The sequence below is a fragment of the Alternaria incomplexa genome (genome assembly GCF_024043165.1).
Source record: "Alternaria incomplexa strain BMP 0042 chromosome Unknown scaffold_14, whole genome shotgun sequence".
Classification (NCBI taxonomy): domain Eukaryota; kingdom Fungi; phylum Ascomycota; class Dothideomycetes; order Pleosporales; family Pleosporaceae; genus Alternaria; species Alternaria incomplexa.
Window position 1 is genome coordinate 755,791 of NW_026249863.1, and position 22,883 is coordinate 778,673.

The 22,883-nt window shown below is 52.8% G+C and overlaps 9 protein-coding genes across 9 annotated transcripts; 3 read left to right on the forward strand and 6 right to left on the reverse strand.

Moving 5' to 3' along the window:
• Positions 1-236: 236 nt before the first annotated feature.
• Positions 237-931, reverse strand: J4E90_008968 (uncharacterized protein; the record flags this gene model as incomplete). The annotated part of the gene is made up of 2 exons (XM_051438489.1): positions 237-895; positions 925-931. The coding sequence occupies 2 exons, from the start codon at positions 929-931 to the stop codon at positions 237-239; spliced, it is 666 nt and encodes a 221-aa protein (XP_051287799.1).
• A 1,073-nt stretch (positions 932-2,004) lies between these two features.
• On the reverse strand, positions 2,005-2,904 carry J4E90_008969 (uncharacterized protein; the record flags this gene model as incomplete). Its single annotated transcript, XM_051438490.1, has 3 exons — positions 2,005-2,226; positions 2,310-2,605; positions 2,742-2,904. The coding sequence occupies 3 exons, from the start codon at positions 2,902-2,904 to the stop codon at positions 2,005-2,007; spliced, it is 681 nt and encodes a 226-aa protein (XP_051287800.1).
• An 871-nt stretch (positions 2,905-3,775) lies between these two features.
• J4E90_008970 (uncharacterized protein) lies at positions 3,776-5,567 on the reverse strand (the record flags this gene model as incomplete). Its single annotated transcript, XM_051438491.1, has 2 exons — positions 3,776-5,478; positions 5,546-5,567. 2 exons carry the CDS (start codon positions 5,565-5,567, stop codon positions 3,776-3,778), a joined length of 1,725 nt encoding a protein of 574 aa, XP_051287801.1.
• Positions 5,568-7,214: 1,647 nt separating this feature from the next.
• On the forward strand, positions 7,215-9,644 carry J4E90_008971 (uncharacterized protein; the record flags this gene model as incomplete). The annotated part of the gene is made up of 1 exon (XM_051438492.1): positions 7,215-9,644. One exon carries the CDS (start codon positions 7,215-7,217, stop codon positions 9,642-9,644), a length of 2,430 nt encoding a protein of 809 aa, XP_051287802.1.
• Positions 9,645-10,855: 1,211 nt separating this feature from the next.
• Positions 10,856-11,696, forward strand: J4E90_008972 (uncharacterized protein; the record flags this gene model as incomplete). The annotated part of the gene is made up of 2 exons (XM_051438493.1): positions 10,856-10,860; positions 10,919-11,696. 2 exons carry the CDS (start codon positions 10,856-10,858, stop codon positions 11,694-11,696), a joined length of 783 nt encoding a protein of 260 aa, XP_051287803.1.
• Positions 11,697-11,977: 281 nt separating this feature from the next.
• On the reverse strand, positions 11,978-13,829 carry J4E90_008973 (uncharacterized protein; the record flags this gene model as incomplete). Its single annotated transcript, XM_051438494.1, has 2 exons — positions 11,978-13,101; positions 13,151-13,829. 2 exons carry the CDS (start codon positions 13,827-13,829, stop codon positions 11,978-11,980), a joined length of 1,803 nt encoding a protein of 600 aa, XP_051287804.1.
• Positions 13,830-14,223: 394 nt separating this feature from the next.
• On the reverse strand, positions 14,224-14,915 carry J4E90_008974 (uncharacterized protein; the record flags this gene model as incomplete). Its single annotated transcript, XM_051438495.1, has 2 exons — positions 14,224-14,755; positions 14,806-14,915. The coding sequence occupies 2 exons, from the start codon at positions 14,913-14,915 to the stop codon at positions 14,224-14,226; spliced, it is 642 nt and encodes a 213-aa protein (XP_051287805.1).
• Positions 14,916-17,196: 2,281 nt separating this feature from the next.
• J4E90_008975 (uncharacterized protein) lies at positions 17,197-19,036 on the forward strand (the record flags this gene model as incomplete). The annotated part of the gene is made up of 6 exons (XM_051438496.1): positions 17,197-17,346; positions 17,399-17,469; positions 17,519-17,632; positions 17,687-17,769; positions 17,825-18,555; positions 18,605-19,036. The coding sequence occupies 6 exons, from the start codon at positions 17,197-17,199 to the stop codon at positions 19,034-19,036; spliced, it is 1,581 nt and encodes a 526-aa protein (XP_051287806.1).
• Positions 19,037-21,895: 2,859 nt separating this feature from the next.
• Positions 21,896-22,563, reverse strand: MSRB5 (Peptide methionine sulfoxide reductase B5; the record flags this gene model as incomplete). The annotated part of the gene is made up of 2 exons (XM_051438497.1): positions 21,896-22,251; positions 22,305-22,563. The coding sequence occupies 2 exons, from the start codon at positions 22,561-22,563 to the stop codon at positions 21,896-21,898; spliced, it is 615 nt and encodes a 204-aa protein (XP_051287807.1).
• Between the last annotated feature and the right edge of the window lie 320 nt (positions 22,564-22,883).

Sequence of the window (22,883 nt, forward strand, 5' to 3'; positions counted from 1 at the left end):
CGTGCCTTCCCGATCTTCTTCCTCCTCAACCTACACCACGTGGAAGAAGCGAAGGTATCAACATTTTCTTGGTCATCCGCGTTGCATTACAATAATTACAGATCCAATTATCTCACTATGGACCAAACTGATTCGGCACATTCAAAGCCTTCCCGCGCATTGTCCAGGCGGACAGTTCTTCCGCCGTCGACCAACACTACAGTCTCTATGAACGAGATGCGCACACTACCCTCGGCCTACCAGTCACTGTACTCACTCTCATCACTATAGCTATAGTAACCTCCGTCACTTCTGTATCCGTCGTCATCATCGTAGCGCGCACCAGCCCGGCTGTCACGTGCAGGCGTGTTGCGACGACGGTCACGACGCTCCTTGTACCTGTCGTATTCCCCATCGTAGCGATCGTCACCCCAATCATCTCGATCGTCTCGGCCGCCTATTGGCGAACGATATCCTGGGGTATCATCCTGACTATTTTCGTGGTCGTTGCGGCCCTCGTTCGCACCATCGTAGCCTTCGTCACCGCCGCCGCCGCCGCCGCCGTTCCCAGCATCATGATATTCTTGAACAGTCTCTTCATCTCGATACCTGCGATAGTCGTAATGTGCGATGTTCTGCTGTCCAGTACCGGTGTTCAAGTGGATGTTGTTGTAGTCACCGCCGATGGTGATGTGACGAACGATCCCACCACACCGCATGGATGCACGTGAGCGGATTGGGACATCCACGCGATCCTCGTTGTGTGGCACGGAAATTTCTTCAGGATAGGCCGGAGGCGGTGAAGCAACTTCGGGCTCTTCAAGTCTGCCAACAACGTGCGCCGTGCTCGTCAGCGCGGTCGAACGCTTCGGTACCTGGACGCCGTTCGCCGCATCATGCATGCGCTGGCCCTCTTCTGTATACGATTGTAGCCCCGACTCTAACCAGTCATCTATTTCATCATGGGCTTCGTTTTGAGTTGGACGGGACACTCGCATAGCAGCTGGGCCTCTTGGTGCGTCTTTTGGTATGTATGACGGCACTACGTATGCGTTCATGCGACTCAAGGCTTGAGCATCAGATTCTGACATTGTCACGTGCTCGAAATGATGATGATGCGTGTTGAAAAGATAGATGTTCAGGCTCAGTGGTGAGTTGTACTGCTTCGTGGCAGAGAGTGTAGAGTTGTAAAGGCTGCTTTGTATTCAAGAAGAGATGGAGGTCGACGGGATTATGTGATAAGAGCAACTGATGCATTCACAGCTGTCAGATGATCTAGTTTCACTTCTCTAGGTTGCTACCAAGACCTTGCGGAGGTCCGATGACGTTCACTCGCATTCCAAACATCCAGACAGGACCTTTTTTTTGGAATCAGAAAGACAAACTCGGACGACAGGAGTGTGCATTTCTCAGAGGCTACATTTGCGTCCAGGTTGTTCCATTCCATTGATGCGCACCTACCCTCAAACCCTTTGTACCGCACTAACAATGCCAAAGCACTCACGCAGTACCCACGCACCCCTAACAATGAGCATTGTGCAAGCAAAGTGAACAGTTCCCTGGCATGAACTGTTCCATCAAGATACCCACACACGTGCACTCTCACAGTTACGCAGGGCATCTTACATACTTTCCCTTCATCCCACCCCAGCATCATAACCAAGATGCTCGAATGGACATGTGAGGTGTGCCGCTGGCCCAACGAAGAGAACGCTGAGTCATGTACACAATGCGAAAGATCGACACGTGACGGTAATCCAGGTATGACAGAGGGCGAGTCTAGCTCGGAGGAGGAGCAACCTGAAACTCCAGAGAAAGATGAGGTACCACAAGAATACGAGCTGCCGGATGAGCAAGGTGAAGAGGTGGGGGAGAACGAGGAAGAATATGAAGATGAAGAGGGAGGAGCATGAATAAGAAGACGTTAAATCCACTTGAAGAACAAGCGTAATGTTCATTGCGAACGTAGTCATAGGTATCGTCATCCGCCAATCCACACTCCACAGCCGCATCGCTTCCAACCTCCTACAACAACGCCCAAGCCAAAACCACCGCGACCATCCCGCTTCCAACAACAGGACTAAGTCTCCCCGCCGCACCAGTCGGCGCAGGCGATGCCGCCGCATCCCCCCCTTCTTCCGTCGCAGAACCCACATTCGAAATCGCCACACCACTAACATCCGTCCCATTCTGGCACTGATCATCCGACAGCAACTCGGCCGTAGCGTTGAACATGATATCCGCGCACTATATCACTGTTAGCCCCATAACTCCTTACAACCGCTCCCGTCCCCCAACCCCAGACCACTAGAAAGAAGATCCTCACTCACATTATACAAAGCACTCCCACTATGTCCCAACTGAATAACCTGCACGGTAGCCATCAACCCATTAATCCGCTCATCATCCAGTCCACTATACCCCGCCGCTTTGAACCCTTCTTCCAGATTCGCTTTCCCGGTTTCCTTCATGCAGAACACGCCGGCGCCGGTTTGGTTGAACATTTCCAAGAGGGTGATGTTGAAATTCGTGGCGTTGCTGCCGAGGGCTAGGTTCACGGAGGTGAGGGCTGAGGTGTGCGAGCCGTTGATTATGGTTGAGCCGCCGGTGGGGGGCCAGAGAGTTCCTGGGGGTGGGTTAGTGGGTTAGAAGGCGGGAATTGGGGAATTTGAAGGTATGGGAGGGGTTTGGGAGGGGTTTGGGAGGGGTTTGGGATGGGTAGGCAGGATGTTGGGGAGAAGAAAGAGGAATGGGATGCGTACGGTTCGCCATGTCTGTTGTTTCGTTCACGTTGGCGCATGGGTAGATCCATTGGCTCGCTGGTTCTTCGAAGGAGCTACCGCGCCATGTGGGTGCGAGGAGACGGAAGTGGGCGTTTGCGCCCGCGGCGAGGGCGGCGACTGTGAGGAGGGTGGTTGACAACATGGTCGCTGTAACAACAAGAAGGTGATGCTACAAGTAGGCTCAGTCGTAGGAGTAGGGAGGGACGAGGAGATGCGAAAGCAGAAAGATGTAGAATGTGAAAGGAATCCGTTCTCTCAACCAGCGTACAGCATCTGACATGCAGCCGCCAAACCCTTTATACCCACCCCAGCTTCCAATACATCTTCCTCTCCATCGTCTCCGCATGCAATTCTACCGACATGCCTGTCGTGCTAGCGGAAATCAGATGCCTCTGTTCCGCTGCCAAGCAAGCACGAAGAAGCCTTTCCTCGCCTAACCGCGACCACGGCATTGGGAAAGATGTAAGATCCAATCGAACGTGGTCATTTTGGTCGAGGAGTCTGGAACCGGTGTGCACGCATCCACTCACAATTGTAGCGAACATGTTGTGGCGCGAGCTATAGCTGCGACCCTGCATACGGACCCCAGGATAATGTGCTCAAGTGAGCAAGTTTCTGTCTTGGCGGGGTTGGACGGCTTCGCGAACAACTTGAGCTGAATGGAAGCGGAGATGAGATGATGGCATGCCTCTCATGGCTGAACTTTGGGGTGAACACAATGAATGCGAGATCGAAGAGGCGGGAAGCTGCCCAGGTGGTGTCGGACGTTTCGTGAGGTGGTTCCAGAGCTGGATGTAGAAGTCGCGGGAACGCTAGCACCAATGAGGTAAAGCCGGAATTATTGCATGGCATCTAGGTACCGCAGATCAACACGAACACGCACAGGGAACAAGAAGCTTGAATATGAACATGACTATATTGCAAGGTCTGGTATCATAAAGACTCACGAATAAGAAAACTCCATTCCCAATGCCATACCCAATGCTATGACTCCAGCGCCCAAGAAACATTCATCAAAACATGCTACTTTTCTTCTTCTTGATCTTCTCCGCATTACTCTCACTCTGTGTTCTCAAGCCCCAGAAGCTCTTCTTAGCCTTGGCAACCGGCTTGGGTAGTCCGTTGCTGAAGAAGCTGCTCTGACTAGCTGCGGGCCGATGTTGTACAGGTGCTTGCAGGTATACACCTTGCGGTTGCTGCATGCGTGGGGGTTGTGCGGGAACGGGCGCAGGGCGGGGTGCGGGACTTGGTCGCTGGTTCTGCCATCCGCCCTGTACGAGGGGTGAGGAGTGTCGCTGAGGCTGTGGGGATGGGCGTTGGAGGAGGTTGGACTGGTCGCCAAACTGCTTCTTCAAGCGTTCTGTCTCCTTATCGATTTCAGCTTGCTTCCGACGTCGCTCCTTTTCTTCACGTTCCTTCTGCTTTCGCTCCTGCTCGAGGAACTGCAGCGTCTTGCGCTCTTGTTCCTCCTCCTGCCTGCGCCGAGCTTTTCGGTTTGCTTCTTCCTGTCGCTTCTGCTCGCGTGCCTCGGCCTCCACTTGTGCCTTCAAGCGCGCCGTCTCAGCGTCAAGCTCCCACTGTGCTCGTGGATCTAGCCTTGGCCCCGCCTGCCGTTGTTGTGTTGGGCGCTGCGGTTGAGGCGGGCGCTGCTGTTGAACAGGTCGCTGAGGTTGGACGGGCTGTGGAGGCTGGCTGGGCCGGGCTTGGTTGGTAGCTAGCGGTGGAAGTGAAGAGCGCTTGGCCGCATTGTTGTTGCTGGTATATGAAGGTGGAGGTACTTGTGCGTTCGCGCCAGCACCGCCGGCAGGCTGAAGGGCAACCTTCTCGGGTGGGTATTGCGACGATGAGGGGGTGTAGGCCGGCGGCGGAGGCGGCTGTGGAGTCATGACTGGTGCTGTGATGTTCGGGCCTTCGAGCGGCGATGAGCCCTTCCTTGCGCGCACACCCGCGCTGTTCTTCCGGATGTTGGCATTGATGTGGAATTGGTCATTCAGATCGCTGAAAAACAGATCGCGTATTACAGCGGCCCCGATGAGCAAAGCTACCTCCAGCCCCTTGTAGTCCTCAATCTCGACGCGATAGAGGTTGGACTCCATGATCGTAAGCTCCTTCAGGCCAGAGAACAGAGCAACGGCGATATCCGGTTCCTTGCTCTTCTTGACCTTTTTGCCGGTGGGGTCGGTCGATTTGCCCGTCATGTAGCATGTCATGTCCTTGCCCAGCCTGCCCTCCTTCCGCCAGGCAAAGTTAACTTTGGGCGTGTTCGCATCGCTGCCGGGGTCCACAAGGCTACGATCGAGAGTAGAGTTGCTCGGGGTTCTGAAGGTGACCTGGGGTATGCTGAATTCCCAGCTGACGGTGCTGCTCCACTTCGCTGTCGAGTGCTTAACGACAACGCGCGAGTCGGGGTTGTAGAGTTGGATAGCGAATTCGGTGGGGTAGATGGGCTGGGGCGGGGGCGGCACTCCGCCATTCCTGCGAATCTCCTCCTGAGAGAGTGTTGGGTGCGACCATCCCGGCTTCGCAAGCACTTCGCCGTATAGGACCTCGGGGTTGCGCGAGTCGAACAAGGCTACGGCGTATGTGTTCTTGGCCTCGTGGGAGGCTGGGTCGACGTGGTGCAGGGCATATTGCGCCTCGGGCTCGGAGCCGTTCTGGGTGAAGTAGAAGGATTCGTGGTGCTTGAGCTTGTCGGTCGAGGCCTTGAGAAAGAAGGCTAGAGAGTGGTTAGTACCACTACCGCTATTGATATGGCGATTGGCCCGGAAGCTGGGAACACGTACTGGGGAGGTTCTCGTCTAACATTGCGTCATGCTATACCCGCCTGGATACTGCGTGTGGTTTGTGAGGTGACCAGGTGCCTGGAACGAACGATGAGCTGGCAGGTTAGTGGATGTGCGGCGGCGGCGTGGACATGTTATGGCTGGTCGACCGGATACGCGTCTCCCATGAGGCTGTACGCACATCCCTGCAACTGCGCCGGGAGCCGCTGCCCAATGACGCTGATCTGCCCCGCTTATCCGCTATTCTTGGTCAAGTCAGCCTCGCGCGAACCGTTCTTCGCGCATCCACGTGCTGCTCTCATTTTCACTTGTTCATTCGTATATCGTACCCTTCATCATCCCACCTGCCATTGGACGTTCGTGAGAGTCAATTCTCTGTATCTATGACGCCAAGTAGGCTTGTGGCATGTTGACGATGCCTGCGCAATGCACCCCAGCGGCGTTTCACCACGGCCCGCAGCACAGCCGACCGAGCGATGACCGCAGCTCATCGACATTTCCAAGCTCAGCGCTATAGCTAACGTCGCTTGCTAGTCGCCTTGCGATCGAGGCTTGTCAACGGTTCACCAACTTGGCATCTTCGATTGCCCTGGAATTACGACACGCCTACGCGTCTTTTGGCCAAGCAGCACGCATGCGTCTCGCAAGGCATGCTGCATTGAGATCGATATCCACCCCGCAGAGACGGGGAAACAACTCTCGGCCCAATGGAAGCTTCAATCTTTCAATCGATGCACAAATTGTCAAAACTCGGACTCCGCTTACCAACGCAGAAGCTTTCCTCCGACCATTGACAGCTTGACGGTAACGGCCATCTATCTTACCATCACTAATCACTAGACTTTTGAGTGAGTATCAGAGCAGGAACACGCACTCACCCTGCCACAGTGTGTCTCTCAAACACGAGGGCGGGAACAAAAACAAGGGAATGAAAACAAAGCAATGGAACACAAGCGCTTCATAACCCCAGGACCGTCTAACCTCCTCTAACCCTCATCGGTTTCATTTGCCTCTCGCCACCGCGTCCGTTCAACGCAGAGTACATATACCAGATCGTTCCCTGGCTGGTATGATCCACGCCATGCATATTCCATTCACAAGACTTGAACGTCGGAGAGGTCTCGGAAGAGGCACACACCGGCGACTTCAGCCCTACGAAGTTCACTGGGTGGCTTTGTGATGAGGACGTTGATATCGAAAGAGCGATGTATTGACCGCTACAGCTCAGCCATTTCACCACCAATGCACCGTACTGGAGCGACTACTTGAGCATGATTCTGTACCCATAATCGCAAATATGCACGATAGGAGCTAGGACACTGCGCGGAAAAGGACACGTCTTGATCTCTTTTCGCGGGTCTGAATGCCAATTTGGACGAGGAATTGTGCAAATAATGACATCGAAACAATGTAACAATGGATGGGGTAAGGGTTCAGACACATTCTTATTCGGGAAACATGTATTCACTCTTATTGAGACGTCGGATTCACGAGGTGTTTGACGCACGCAATTTTCGACTTGGTTCCGCGCTAGCTGCTATTGTCCAGCTGGACCCTGATCCTACGTTTGCACCTTCCACCGACTTGCATTACCACATATTGCGATATCACTTGTCAACGTCCGCAGACCAACTATCCTCACGTGTCCGCGGTATCCACATCACCAGTCATGACTGAACGAGCACCCGCCGCCGACGCACACCTGCAGCAGGTTCTGGAACATGTCAACACCACTTCTGATATCGGCGCCGTCGCAGCCGAGACAACTCCCTACAATACGTTTACCAGCGCAGCAACTCTACCAGGAAGCAGGCTTTCTAGTGCTGCTACATCATCGATTAAACACGGCAAGTCTGGGTCGTCGGAACATGAGGCGGTCCCATCGACAGCCGATGTGACTACTCAAGGACACGTCCTGTACCGCAGTGCTGGTATACAAACACTTCCACCAAGCAATGCCGATGGTTTCCGCAAGATTTACGATCGCGAGCCTACACACCAGGAGCTCGTCAGCAAAATTGGATCTGCCGCACTTGGTCGCTACAAGCCGGGTCCATCAGCGCACGACGTCGTTCAGAGCGCGCCATTCCCCGCTCCAGACGTTTCCAATAGGCGTGCAAACTATGTCACCTCATCGTTCCAGACCAAGGATGTAGCGCAATACAAGAAAGATCTTCTAAAAGCAAAGGTCAAGGCATCGCTGTTAGTTAACAAACAGCGCGACGCAGCTCTGTCGGCAGGATACAAGGTCTGGTCGGAAACAAGAGACGACTACATCGTACACTCAGAGCAGCTCGACACCAGTGTTCAGTTTGATCACCAAGGCAACGCGGCCAACGCGAATGTTGACGGCCTTTCCCTACCCAACATCTACGGCGAAAAGATCGAGCCTTGCTCCACTATCACCCATCTCACGCAACTCTCGAATAGCGGGATTCCAGAGACAGAGGCTGGGGTTGACGTGAAAGCAAGGGAGTACACCTTCAGCGCAGCTTCAAGTCTTACGCCGCCACCAACGCCGCCCTCACTCAAACAACACGACGCCAATGCCAATGGGAACACACCCCAGCGCATTCGTACTGTCGACACCTGCATACCGAGTGAGAAGTCCGATCCACCGTCCATTGAAGATTACGGCTACGTTCAACTCGTCCCAAAAGAAGCCAAGAAGCAAGATGTGGACGGGGACAGTGGTCAGGAACAAATGCAGCAGGAGAGAAAGAGCGCAGAATTAAGCGAGAAGGACTCCACGAAGGGGCAGAAACAGAGACCGGCCGTCATTGAAAGCAATGAGGGGACCGTCGTGGCGTTTGGCGGCGAGAGATTTGCGGATGAGTACATTGTTTACGACGCCACAATGTCGAATAATACGAACTCAGACACGTCATCTCGATCGCCTTCTAACATAAGCAAGAAGAGAAAGTCTGTCGACCAATGCGAGCCTGAAGTAACTACCAGACCGCTAAAGCGCTTCAAGTCGTCAGCCACTCACACCCATCCTTCCCCTGTCAGAACGGATACTAAGACAGACCGTTTTGTACAAGACAAAGATGGCAGTGTCGCGCACAATGACGCGTCGACTGCCAGTATCGAATGCGCACAACGCAACGAAGCTCCTGGGGAAGCAGAACGACACCGTGCTCGGTCGATTTCTCCGCATCGGCCACGCGAAGGCCAACATCACTCCGAGGATGAGCGCCACTCGCGCAATTCGCGAAGAGATCGGGAGCCCAGAAGGCGAAGCCGATCTCCCGCTTCTAAACACATTGATGATCGTTATAGGTCAAGAAGCAGCACCAGACAACCGTCTGAGAGCCCATACCATGAAGGGCGTCGACTCCACATGACAGAGTCGCAGCCGCGCCAGACAGACCCAAATCATGGTCCTGTCAAAACTGATGCGACAGAGCAGAAAGGAACAGAGAAGCAAGCACAACGCTCAAGTGACTTGAACGAGACAGTCCTTGCACGTAAGAAGGAAGACGACAGGCGGATGGAGCGAGCGAAGCAGATCAATGACGAAAAGCGAGCGAAGCATCTTCAACAAGAAGAAGTCGAGATACGGCGAGCGAAGCAGATCAATGACGAAAAGCTTGTAAAGCGTCGTCAACAGGAAGAAGCCGAGATGCAGCGAGCGCGTGAAGCAAAAAACGAACGGAGATTGGAGATCGAAGAGAAGAAGCGAGCTCAAGAGGAAGAGTCTCATCGCCGAGAAGAGGAGAAGGACAGGCAACGACGTCGCCGCCGTCGCGGTGACTCACAAGACAGGAGTAGCAGCACACATCCGACGAAGGTACGCAAGCCAGTAGAGCCAGTCAAGCCGGTCGATGAGTATGCACACGCACGCGAGCTCGAAGCACAGCGACGGGAACAAGTATTTGCCGCGCGATCTGCTGGTGAGAACTCGACTCAAGCACACGAACAACCAGTCCCTGCGAAAGAGATTCCAGGTAGATTAAAAGCAGAGCCAAAGAAGCCAGAAAAAAAGGTGGAGGATGACAAGGTGACAAAATCAAGAGCGAAACCGAAGGCGAGCCGGACTGCTCGTGGAGAGATCGAGCGTTACGATCCGAGGAAGAGGTTTGGGCATAGTGGGTAGACCTTGGTCTCAGTGTCGGGGTAGGTATAGAGGTAAGTATCGAGCGGTAGTATGTGGATCACGCCAACCTAGGGAAAAGCTGGACAGCCTAGAGCCTACGTCAACGTTAGGTTCCCTACTTTGCAAGGTTTTAGGTTAATGTAGCTTGCAGACCTGTTCAGTTTTTTTTTCTTGTATAAGGTGGGATAGTGTCTGAGAAGAGAGCTGAAGGGTGAGTCTCTGTCATTTGGATTGATGGGGGTGTGGAGGTAGATATATAGTCTTCTGATAGCATAAATACATAAATATTTCAAACGCTTACTAGAAATCAGTTGATTGTATACCATATGGACCTCAAAGTCGGGCTTCGAATTGGTACTTACACAACGCCCTCCCTACTCCAGCTCTTCTCGACCAGTATTGTCTACGTTCTAAGACATAGTAATGGCTGTGTACAATGTGCAGCGCTCCCTCAGTTGTTGATTGAGTGACAAGGCGTGTGCTTGTGACGCCCACCAGGCTGTTCGTGAGCTCTTGCCCGCCCCTTCACCTCCATTCACTTCGACTTATACACCGCTTCACTGCCGCCAGTCACGCAGTATTGAGGGCGCTTGGGACCCACACTAGCAATACGCGGTCACCGTCGCGTTCCCATCTCGCGATAGCCCCAGCTGGACAGACTTGCCGTCGTCTACTCGCAAGCAAGAGTACACCCATACGACATATCTCGCGAACACCCATCACACTGGCTCATCTTCGCCTCTGTCATCAACAAGCGAGATACGTACATCACGACCTACCGCCAACATGGCTCACAAGCGCACCCTCAACTCCCGCGTCTCCAAGACACACATCACCCGTGCGCATATTCACCTCAACCGCAAGCCACATCCAGCGATACGAACGACGAAGAAGCGCGACCAGAAACTTCGCCGGATAGACGTCCACCCCCCTCCCCTTACCAGCTCAAGCTCGATGCACAAACCCTTCGATGTTCGCTTCGCGCGACATAAGTCCACCTGGCGGTCCATAGCACATGGCTTTGTGGAGGAGCAACAAGAAAGATTGAGGAAGGCGGAGGGAGGCGAGATGGAGTGTGAATACGATACTATGGACCAGCTGGCCGCATTTGAGGCGAGTGGTGGCATGTTTGGTAGTCCGCCTACATCTGCCCCGTCATCACCGTCGTCGTCGTCTCCAAGTAGCGATATCTCTGGAAGTTCGGCTGCGTCATGGGGTACCGCGTCGACCTTCAGTACGAGTACGCTCGCCAGTTCAATGGCGTCACAGCCCAGCGCGGCGTCCTTCAGTGCTGCTACAAGCAGCTCAAGCGCAGACAACAGCGGAATGTCCTCTCCAGAGATCGACATGATCGATGCTTCCGACGAGTTTGAAAGCCATGTCGCCGCCGCGCCCACACCTCCCATACCCACACCACCATCCTCACAGCCGCCACAGCCCGTGACCACGGCCCCCACCGCCAAGGTCACCCCACCCCTCTTCTCAGGCTTAGGCTGCTTGCCATCCAAACACTTACCAACCGAAAAGGCGACAATGATAGCCAAATTTCCCTCTAAACCACGCTTAAAAACACACTCTCCATCTCTACCCCCCAAAGACGCATCTAAACCCGACGTCGAACTAGGCATGGGCTCTTTCTCCGCATGTAAAATCACCTCCTCATCTACCCTCGTCTCCGCGTTCGGGAACCCCCATTTCAAAACCTTCTTCGCCTCCGAAATGGTCTCTCTTCAAACCCATCTGCAATCCAACAAGGGAATTCGCGGCTCCCCCCTCGTCTATCTTAACCGCTCACTAAAGTGGGTCATCGATGCCGCGGAGGCAAAGTGGTTTAATCCCGACATCGACTTTGAAAGCGATGATGTGGCGGATTGGAGGGGGAAGTTGAATGTTTTTATGGAGGTTTTGGGGGGTGTCGTCAGGGAGGGTGGGGAAGATGGGAAAGGGGGTGGGGTGGCGAAGGATACGAAGGAGAGGATTGAGAAGGTGTTTGGGCTTTTTGCGGATGAGGAGGGGGTGAATGAGGGGTTTAGAGAGGAGGCGGCACCTTGAGGTTTGCGGACTACGATGGTGGGGGAAGTCTCTGGGAGGTTAGCGATGGTGAACTGAGATGTATACAAAAGCGTGATTTGCACTAGAGAAGCTGTTAACGAGGGACTGAGGCGGATACGAGGTGGCTTTGCGTTGCAAGTAACAGTTTGTGGAAAGCAACGTAGGCATGATAAGCAGTGATAAGGGTGAAGAATAGGAAGCCTGAGTAGATGGTAGCTGCCAGGTGGTAATCAAATCTTGCATCGGAAATGATACATCAGTATGTCTTGACGTCTATACTCTCAATCATACTCTTCCTTCTCCCCCTCGAGCAATATCTCGTGCCCATTCCCTTCTTGTACGCCCTGTGCAAGCACCCAGCCAGCTATCGCAACGGCAGCCATACACCACCAGGCCAGCCCGATCATGCCTATATCTAATCCTCTTCCAAAGACCCAGGAGAATAGTATCGGTCCAACCGTGCGCGTGAGACTAGATACCGACTGGCCAATACCATGAACGGTACCTAAGACCGATGGATGCGGGCTAACGTTGTTGATGAGGATAGCCGTACAGGGCAGAGCGAATGTACGGGCGAGGACTTGTATGAACAAAGCACAAGTAATGGCGATCCATATCCACGGTCCGCTGACACCATCGGGTGGGGACGTCCAGCTGGGAACCAGACTCAAGAAAGGAGCTGTCGTGTACATGACCGGAAAGAGAGCGAGGAAGATGCGATAGCAGCCTACTGTACCTAGACGATGCGCAACTCGTGGGTAAACGAAGAGTTGTAAGGGTATGCCGATGACACCGATGATGGCAAGTGCGATACCGATACGCGCTGGAGGCATGGCTAGACCGCCGGTAAAGAACAGGCCGTGAGGCGTGAAACCCGGGGGATATGGGTGACCAAGATCGAAGCGAGGCGTGGAAAGATGAATAGTCCAGAGGCCGTTGAAGGTACCTACGTGCATAGCAAGAACGCCGTGCGCGCAGAGTGTTGTGACGAGGTTGCGAGTCCAGATACGACGGAAGGGCAGCTGCTGTCTAACGAGAATCCTCGGCTTGTCAAGACTAGCGGACGATGGTGCATGTACCGATGTTGGTGTTGGCTGTAGCTCAAAATCATCCTCCGGTACAGCGTTGTACCCATCTTCAGATGCGATGTTCTGGCGAAAGATCGTCCGACGAATCCATCGGCCAACGCAGAGACCTGCGTCGGGCCTGTGTTTGCAAAGTTCACCTGTCTCTTCAAGGAAGAAGAGAACGGCAAAAGATGATAGGCATAGGAACACGGCGCTTGTGAGATTGGGTAGGGCGTAAGGGTATCGCTTCATCCACTGTACGCCGTCTTTGCCACCGAAAGTGGAATTGGGCCCGAATAGAGAAGGGTAGCTGGCAAAGGGATCTGCTAGCACACCGCCTATAATTGTCAGTACGTCCCACCATGTAGACCTCTCGATGAGACTCACCCATGATAGGTCCGACCAAGACACCGACGTTGAAGATCATAGGTAAGATCAGGAAGGCTCTACTCTGGTACTTCTTTTCCTTGATGATCTCACTGATCATGGTCCTCATCACGCCGACATTGCCGTTCAGTATACCACCAAGACATCTAAAGGCTACTGCCATGGCGAAACTGCGCGAGAAGCCAAAGCCAATGATGCTAAGCATTGTGCCAAGCAGCCCAAGATATATCGTTCTCTTTCGGCCACCGTACTCTGCATCTGAGAAGCGTCCCCATAGCATGGCGGTCATGAATTGAGTAGCCGGAAATGCTGCGCCGATGATGCCAGCTTGGTACGAGATGGTCGACTCTGGCAGTGATGGATCGAAGGATTGGAGCTGGTAGTATAGATATGCGCCTAGCGAGGTCTGAGTCAAAGGTTCGGAAAGACGAGCAAGCATCAGAACGAAGAGCTGGTCTTTGCGTGGCAATTCGCTCCATGATACTGGTTGACTCGTAGGCTTGTCTTGTTCGACGTCGTCGATATCGGAAGATGTGGTGTTTGCCTGGGTGTCGACATGCAGGTCACGCGACCCTGTCCGCTTTTTCTTGAGCTCATCTCCATCTTCAAATGCTACTGCGTTCACGCCAACACTTGCTGGTGGAGGTTCAGCATATTCATTTCCGTGATTAGGTCTCATAAGAATAGAGGGCGTGCAGGTAGCGGTTCGTCCTGTACTTAGATAGCGAAGAAGCGATTTGGGGGACGACGAAGAATGGGTACGCCATTATCGCTATCTCAGGACCGTTGTTAGCGCCCGGAACCAGAAATGTGCCGTCCCAAACATTAGTGGTGCCATCTTATTGGTGAAGAGATAATGGGAAGTGTGGGTGGTCGCCTGCCTGGAGATGTCGGAGTTTAATGTTGCGTCGCCACTTGGCGGGGTAATCCCGGCGGCTTAGGTAAGCGCATCGCAAAATCCTTGTGGCGCGAGGGAAGAACGAATTCGGCACCTGCATATAGACTGGAATGGACGCTACGGTACAAGCCCATGGCATACAACACCACATGCTCAGAAAAGATGCTCCTACGGTTTACGCCGCCGAAATCTTCCATTCTTGTTTGATCATGATCTTTTGCGACTCTTGACTAGTAATAGATGAACGCTCCGCTCGCTGACCTCTCATGCAGTCCATCCTTGAGGGTGGGAGGGTCGATTTTCTGGAGCTCTCCTGGCCCCTTAAGCGGTCTAGTCTTGAGGGTGGGAGAGTATCTTCTTCGGAGTTCCCCTCGACTGTGGTGGTGGCGTATGCATCCGACGGCGTCAGCTTCAGCGATGAGAATTTCGACTTCGATCGAGTACTCTTCGTGAGCGACTTGAGCTCATAACTGCCTGACATCCCACTACCTCCCCCCGTTGTTCCCTCACGTAAGTATCCTAAGGATACTCCTTGCGTCATGAATCCTTGAGTGAAGCCTTTGAGGAGCGGAGTTGTTGCGGATATGAGGTTGAACGAAAGAAGAACGCTTTGCCAGGCGACGGTCGGGACGATGCGAATGGCTGGCTGACGGCTCTCTACGAATTTGGCATATGCGAGGAAGTGCATCAGAGCGAAGACAACGTTTCTATAGAGGTGTTAGTATCGTTGCCAGCTCAGTCCGGTGTTCATACGTACGGTATCCTCGTAAAGAAGGCCATCACAACGATGAATTTGCTTTTGATCGACATGAGAGACGAGTGGAAGCCTATTATTGGCAAGGCCATGATGATTACCTCGGTGATCATGTCACCGATAGTAATTGCTTTTAGCCAGGGAATCTAACAGGTCAGTGTTTGTGCAGAAACATGTGTGGATCTCACAAGGGGACATTGACGGGGATGCTACCAAAGATGAGGCACCACTCATGCGAGCTAGTAGAGCCTTTCGAAGGAGACGGAGGTTAGACTCACTGAATCGATGCAATACTCGTCACCAGGCCTCGGTATGACGGTATCGACTGAACAATAGGTCGTGGTTGCAATGGCTCCAATCAGGCCCAACACAACTACGATGACCCCGGTACCAATCGCTAGTATGGAGACCTTGACGTTCCGGGCGAACACAGACCGGATGAGCATGAGGATAGAGACTTTCGAAAAACCGAGTGCGATGAATAGCAGGATGCGACTCGTATAATAAAGCTAATATCATCCAAAATGTCAGCGCATATCAGCATATGTAATGAGATAGAGGTAGGAAAGAAACCCTCGGCTGACCTCTTGTGTTTTGGATATCTCTGCATCTTCTAAGATGCTATACGACTTCCCCAGGCCACTCTTCAGCGCTGAAAATAACAAGGCCCACATGCTGAACGCCAAAAGCTGTGTTGACGTCAGCTTCGGGTCATACTGATAAAGGCAGTAAAGGTGGGGGGCTGCGCGACGCGTACATGTGCTACTACGACGACAAAGTCGTCCCAAGTATGCGCTCTCCATTTCGTGAATCCGAGACGAACTGTGAGTACCAGGATCGCATAAATCATGGAAAGAAGCGTGACGACCCAAAGCGTCGCGCCCTGATCGGTGGTCGTGATGCGGGCAAAGCGATTGTCCGACGCCCTGGCCAGGAGCGAGGAACTGGATGGGTACGCCATCTGTCGCGTGAGGCCAAACAGACTGGCAAAAAGGCGTTATAAACGACTGCTATGTTGCGCACGACATGCAGTAATAAAGTTCTGGACACCGTTGGTTGTTGGAAACATGTCGGGCCTCAAGGAACAGATCTTACCGTGTCACTCATGTCCCTCCATCACACTCGACAACGTGAGGCGCAAGAGTGATCCCGAATACTGGGTCGCCTACCTTGGCTCCTGATAGCCGCTTGTCTCCGGGACTTTGCCTGCATTGGTCGCCAAGGGCTGGGATGCCGAGATGATGATACCCAGCATCCAATCCCGATCGATTTTCCTCGTGCGCAACCGGCCGAGCACTGACCGAACCGTGCCGTGCCTGTATATAGAGAGCAACAAGTATGCAGTACGGCCCTACTGTACAGACATAAAACGAAGAGATCGGAATTCCCGCAGCCCGCTCCCACCGGGTATTTGGGGCTGTATGGGAGACGGCGAGTCTGTCATAAGACTCTCGGTGCTTCTCGCGTCAGAGATTTACAGCGCGCAGTAGACAAGATCACGTTAATATGTATTCGGCTCGCTTCACTCGTGGAAGTATTTGTGAGTCGCATCGGCGTGGTCTGATTGTTAGCTCGCAATGCTGTCCTCGAGTCCTAACACGCGCGGCCAGCGGCCCGGGCTGACTCAAGCTTTTCCCTGCGCTAAAGGCCTGAAGTCTCCAGAAGTCCACCAGCCGTCCCGTCGGCGCCACTCACCCCACACCATCATTCAGAACAATCTCTCATTTCACATGTACCACTCCACTGTCCCCATCTTCGATCTTCGCATCGTATCTCTGGCTGCATTCCACGCATGGCAGTTTCACGAAGATGTTGCAGATCAACATGTCACTGTGTCATCATGCTTGCAGTCGCCAAAGACGATGTTCCCATCCGGTTAAAGCTCCGACGCAGGAGAAATGCAGTCGAGCAGCCATCCCACGCGTGGGCTTCCCGACCCGTCAGGATCCTAGACTAACGGCAGTTCTGCGGCGCATGCCGGTGCGCAAGCCGGCCCTTCTGTGACTGCCATTTCTCTGCGCATAAGCGAAAAGCATCTAGATCCTACAATACGTGCTGCGGAGCATACTGAACCTGTCCAGTGCGTCCAGAGAGTCCCACTACCACATGAAAACCTGCGAACACGCGAACAAGCTCGTGGCATGCGCCAGGCCCCCGGTCTCCAATCTCATCCTCCAGATCCCTTGATTCCCAACATTACGTACCAGATACCCTGCAGTGTCTCCAAGCGAACGAGACCGCTGAGCACGTTTGCTCCACCCAGCGCCACCCTCTCGAATGGGGTAGTACGTCCCGCAGCAGACATCGGAACCACCCTGTCGAATTTCTTTTCTTCTGATTACTGGTTACCGACTACACTCCTCCATCTACTTGTGGCATGCACGCATCGCGACGATGAACGACAGCATGATGAAGGGTCCTTCGGAGGCGATCGACTCTCCCAACAGCATCGAGCTGGCGAACCAGACTGCCGTGGGTGAAAAGTATGGCACGCATAGTGATGAAAGCGATATGGATCGCATGGGCAAGCTGCAGGAGTTGAGGGTATGTTGAAAACGCCCGCCGGAGAGGTTCCGATATACTGACAAGAGATCAGCGGCAATTCAAGTTCTTGACCATCTTCGGTTTCGCTGTGCTCCTTGGCAGCACATGGGAATATGCATTGATGTATGGTACTCGCACTCGACAACGAAGAAGACCACTGACATTGCTGTAGTGGTATCGGAATCTCACTCTATAATGGAGGGGCTGCCGGCGGTATCTGGTTACTTGTCGTCGTCTGCTTCGGCATGTTCTTCGTCACGCTTTCATTGGCAGAGATGGTGTCCATGTAAGTGATTGTGCAATTGATGAGGCATTAATGCGCTCACTAACACAAACAAAGGGCTCCAACTGCTGGTGGGCAGTATCATTGGATATCGGAATTGGCACCCAGGAAATATCAAAAGATACTCAGCTACATCACAGGTATGCTACCTCTGGTTGAACATAGCATGTATGCAGTACTGACCGGTCAATCCAGGATGGCTGTGTGTCATCGCATGGCAAACAGGTATGGCTGGTACGGCCTTCGCGGTCGCCGATCAGTTCACAGCTCTGATCGTGCTGAACAAGCCATCCTATGTCATCCAAGGCTGGCATAGCACCCTTCTGTCCATCGCCATCACCACGTTCTCGATCCTGTGCAACACCGTCCTAGTCAGAAAGCTTCCCCTGCTTGAAGGCTTCGGACTCGTCCTCCATGTGTTCGGATTCTTCGCCTTCGTCGTCGTACTCTGGGTCATGGGCGAGCGCTCAGATGTCACAACCACATGGACCCATTTCGAAGACCCCAGTGGCTGGGGTAATACAGGTCTCGCGACTCTCGTCGGTATTCTTGGTCCCATTCTTACTCTTGGAGACCCTGACTTGGCCGTCCATCTCGCTGAGGAAGTCAAAGACGCTGCGTGGGTCAGCCCTCGAGCCATGGTCTCCACGGCTGTTGTGAACTATTCATTGGCTTTCATCATGACCGTCACTGTCTTCTCCACTCTCGGAAACGACCTCGACACGCTTCTCGCCACCCCGCTTGGCCAGCCTTGGATCCAGATCTTGTTGAATGCGACGGGATCTATTGTAGCCACCAACATCCTGGTGGTACTCATCTGCTCATTACTTATGTTCAGCTCAGTCAACCAGGTGACAGCTTCATCCCGTCAACTCTGGTCCTTCGCCCGTGATCAAGGTCTCCCATTCTCCAACTGGTTCGCTTACGTACGTTCATCCTTCCCGCTTCCTGATCCTTTCGCTAATCTTAAGCCAGGTACCACCAGGCTGGGACATCCCCGTCAACTCCGTCATCGCTACCCTCGTAGGAACCGCACTTTTGAGTTTGATCAACATCGGCTCCGCCATCGCCTTCAACATCGTCATCGCCCTCGGAGGTCTCGGTATCTTCACCGCCAACATCATCGTCATCGGCTGCATGATCAGGAAACGTGTTCTCGGAGAACCACTCCTTCCGTCGAAGTTCGATCTTGGCAAAGCAGGCCTTTACATCAACATCATCGCCATCACATACCTGTCTCTGGCTATCGTGTTGATCTGCTTCCCCGAGGTGCCAAACCCGTCTTTGGCAGATATGAACTGGTCCATAGTCATGTTCGCTGTACTTGTCGTCTTTGCCATGGGTTACTACTACGTAATCGGAAAGGACAAGTACGACGGACCGGTCGAGTACGTCAAGCGTCAGTGAACGCTTCCAAAATTCTGGGGACATTAAACCTACGTAACCCCGTAACCTTCATGCCTATATCTTTGTACATATATACTTTCTGTTCATCTAGACTTCCTTCCCAATCGATAACCACTCCAAAACAACTCCGCCATTCCCACAACTGGCGCACTTCGTTTCCTAGCGCTACTCCTCCTCAACCCAACTTCAATACCCACCGCGTAATCGCACAATAAGCGCACGCGTGTCCTAGAAATAAGAACAAACCCACAAAAAACGCACGCGGCATCCCAGCATACAGCGCCCCCGAACACACCCAACCATACCAGTCAGAGAGGCAAAGCCCTGTCATGTGGCCAACCAAAAAGAGAACTACAAGCACATGCAGGGCCGGGCGTTTGACAGAAACGACGAATATCATGGTTTCTATCCAGTAGGTCAGCACATGCACGTGCCTATCTGTGAGGGTACCCTCGGCGAGCGCTTCAACTGCATACTCCGCTTCTCGACGCCATCTAGGGTCTTTTATACGTTCGAGGCGATAGTCGTAGCGGTCGTCCATGGATGTGATCCAGCGTGTGTTTACTAGCCAGCGGAGTAGTCTGACTTCGAGATCTTCGTCGCCAACCGAGGGTTTTAGTGTGGGAGGGAGGTGGTGGGACCAGTAGGGGCATGATTGGGGTGCGCGGTTGATCCATTCGGTGAAGCATGAGTGGCCGATGATGTGGCTGCAGGGATGGAGTTGGATTGCTTGGCAGCCTTCGGGGTCGTGTGAGGAGTAGGGTGTTTTGCAGATGAAGCATTCGGCTTCGGGGTCTGGGTTTGGGAGTGGCGTGTAGGTGTAGGCGTATTGGTCATTGAAGACGTTGCTGAGGCGGTAGCGTGACATGAGGGCGAGCTGTAACGGTGTAGGTATTGATGGAGTTGTGCATGCAGTTGCACAGTAACAGATGGCCAAAGTAATCTGGCTAGTGTTGTTGCGGTATGTAAGAGGGTAGTGTATTTGATCAATGATCCAGGCATGCACTGTGAAGAACTGCGCTAAAAGCAGGTAAACCAGTGAATTGCATGCATGAATATGGTGAAGATTGCCGAAATTTTCCCTAGCTTGAAAGCCACTAGAGTAATCGATCTATTGTTGGGTGTGAGTGCCAGTCATTATTCTATTAGTATACATACCCACAGACCCCATTATGTCCCGAATGAACACAATTCCCGCAGTCAGATCCGCAGCGTTCTCCTAGATGTCTAACAAAGAGCCATCTCCATGACCCATGCCAGTAACGGACCCAACGAAGTACAATCCACGTCCCCTGACTTTTGACCAAATTCAGGATTCCATCCGTGAACACGTCCAACCTGACCACCACGGCGAAGACCGCCAACTGTTGGATCAATCATTCTAGCAAAGCACATGTTGGCTGACTGCTCCATGAAAGCCGGACCCTTGTGGCTGCGCGACTGGCGCTGGGACACTGGATCATACTCGATGCACAACCCCTTTATGAGGTCCCTGTTCTGGTCGGCATTATCCTGGACGCCAGCGTGATAGGTTATGAACGAGTCCTGCTACGAAGGTGATCCTGGAACATACTGCGCAAGATCGTCAGGATTGGGTTTCCAGGTGAGACGGTCTCCGTCCATGAGGAGCCAGATGAATCGTGGCTTGGGCTCATCGGCAGGGAAATACAGCGCTCGAAAGTGTTTGTCGCTTGGCCGGTTCTGGAAGTCCTTGAAGGTACTGCAGATTGTATTGTGCTGTTCTGCGTCTTCATTCTTGCATTTCTCGGAGCAGTATCCGATGTTGCTGCATCTCGTACATGCGATGGTTCCTTCTTTCATGCACATGGCTACTACTACTACTACTGCGTCTATTCTAGCCCGTTCTAACCTTAATATTTAAGTATGCAGGCTATCCTTTTTCTACAAAGTAGAACTGTAGTTAATAGTACCTTAGGTGTGTCTTCGCGAACTATAGTGCCCCTCTAGCTACATCGCAATTGCGCAGGCAGTAGCGAGCACAAAAGCAATGCGCTAGACTAATCTCCTCTCTATCCATCACACACTTAGCTATGACGATCTTTGACGACCTCACCGTCTTGCCTCATGCACATAGCGCAACCGTCGATTTCATCGGTCCTATGGCAGTCTTCGCTGTTAGATGTCATCTTACCTTGGAGTGTCTGTTGTAGACTGGATGCGTAAGGAAGTTGATAGATATAGGAACAACTAACGTTTGCTATCAGCGTCGCGTGACGAGCCGTGTGATGAATCCACAGATGCACGCCAACTAAGAAAAAAATAAACAGGCCTGCAGCCTACCTTAACTTAAAACTCTACAAGATAGATAACTTAGCGTTAATGTAGTCTCTAGACCTGTTTAGCTTTTTCCTTGTATGAGGTGGATGCATCAGCTTGCTCGTCCAGCTAGGTAAGCCAAAAAGAGCAAAAAGAGAGCAAAAGGGCAAAAAGAGAGGCAGGAGTTCGAGAGTCGCTATTTCAGACCTTGGGCAAAAAAGAGCAAAAACATACAACAGCGGGGATTCGCTAGTGGTCACCCACCTAACTACTAATCCGCCGGTATCATGCTTGTATATGGCTGAGCGGACGGGAAGCCTAATTTTCATGATCCTATGGTCGTATGTATCAGTCTGATCAGTTTGCAACAATATATACTTGTTTGTTGTGGTCTGGAGGCTCGAGTACTTGTCGCGAGTCAGTCATAAGATGAAGAAAGCCGTGTCAGCAACCATTGCACATCATGCACGAGTTTGTCAAAGCCACTGATCAACGTCATCTCTCATTTCGTCGTCACTAATACACTTAGTACTACATCCGCATATATACACCACTCAACTAGTCAAGACAGACTCCCAAGCCTTAGTTCTTATCATCAGGACTAAAGTTAATCGACACACCGTTGACACAGTGTCTCTCATCCTTGGGGTTACCGAACCGCTCGCCCTTGAAGATATGTCCCAGGTGTCCCCCACAGTTATTGCAGACAATCTCCGTCCTCATCATGCCAAGACCGGGGTCAGGCTTCTGTCCAACCGCTCCAGGAACGGCATCCCAGAATGCTGGCCATCCGCAGCCGGAGTCGAACTTGTGGTTTGCCTTGTAGAGGGGCGCTTCGCAACCGGTGCACTTGTAGACGCCGGCGTCGGGGTAGTGCTTGTCGAATTTGCTGGAGCCGGGCATCTCGGTGCCTTTCTTTCGGAGGATGCGGAATTGCTCTATCGTGGTGTTAGTGACCGTGCGCTGGTAGTTGGGATGAGTATTGTCGTACCAGGCGACAGCTGTGCCTGCCACTCGCCCTCTGGCTTCTGAACGGGGTAGTTCGTGTTGTCCGCCATACTGCTAGAAGATCCGAAAAGGGCGCCCAAGAAGGGGATGTTTGGCATCGAACGGTAAATGACTGCGCGCTGTGGCGTGTTGTAGATAGTGCGACCGAGCGTGCTAGCAGGACTCGATCGGATAAAAGCGCTTGTTGTGTTGGTGACCGTGTGGAAGGCGCGGAGGAATGTGGGGAAGGAAGGGAAGCGCATATGGATTCGTTTTATGGGAAGGTGGTGGTCGTTGTTATGGTGGCGTATTTGTTCGTCGGCGGATTGGAGATGATGCGGAGGGGTGGCGGAGAGCTTCCGCCACCGAAGCTTTGACAAATCGAGTACATGGCGTCATCAATGTCGCGCGCCATCAACACCATCTTTCTTGCGACATCGTGATTAACGCGACTTCATACCTCCCTGGGTAGAGTCTCTTATCGTGTCTGATTTCGGATCTAATATCTTGTGAAGCCTGAGATCATGCTGGGTCGACTTGTTGCCGCAACTCGGGGTTCTCGGCGCGCCCATGACGGCCTATC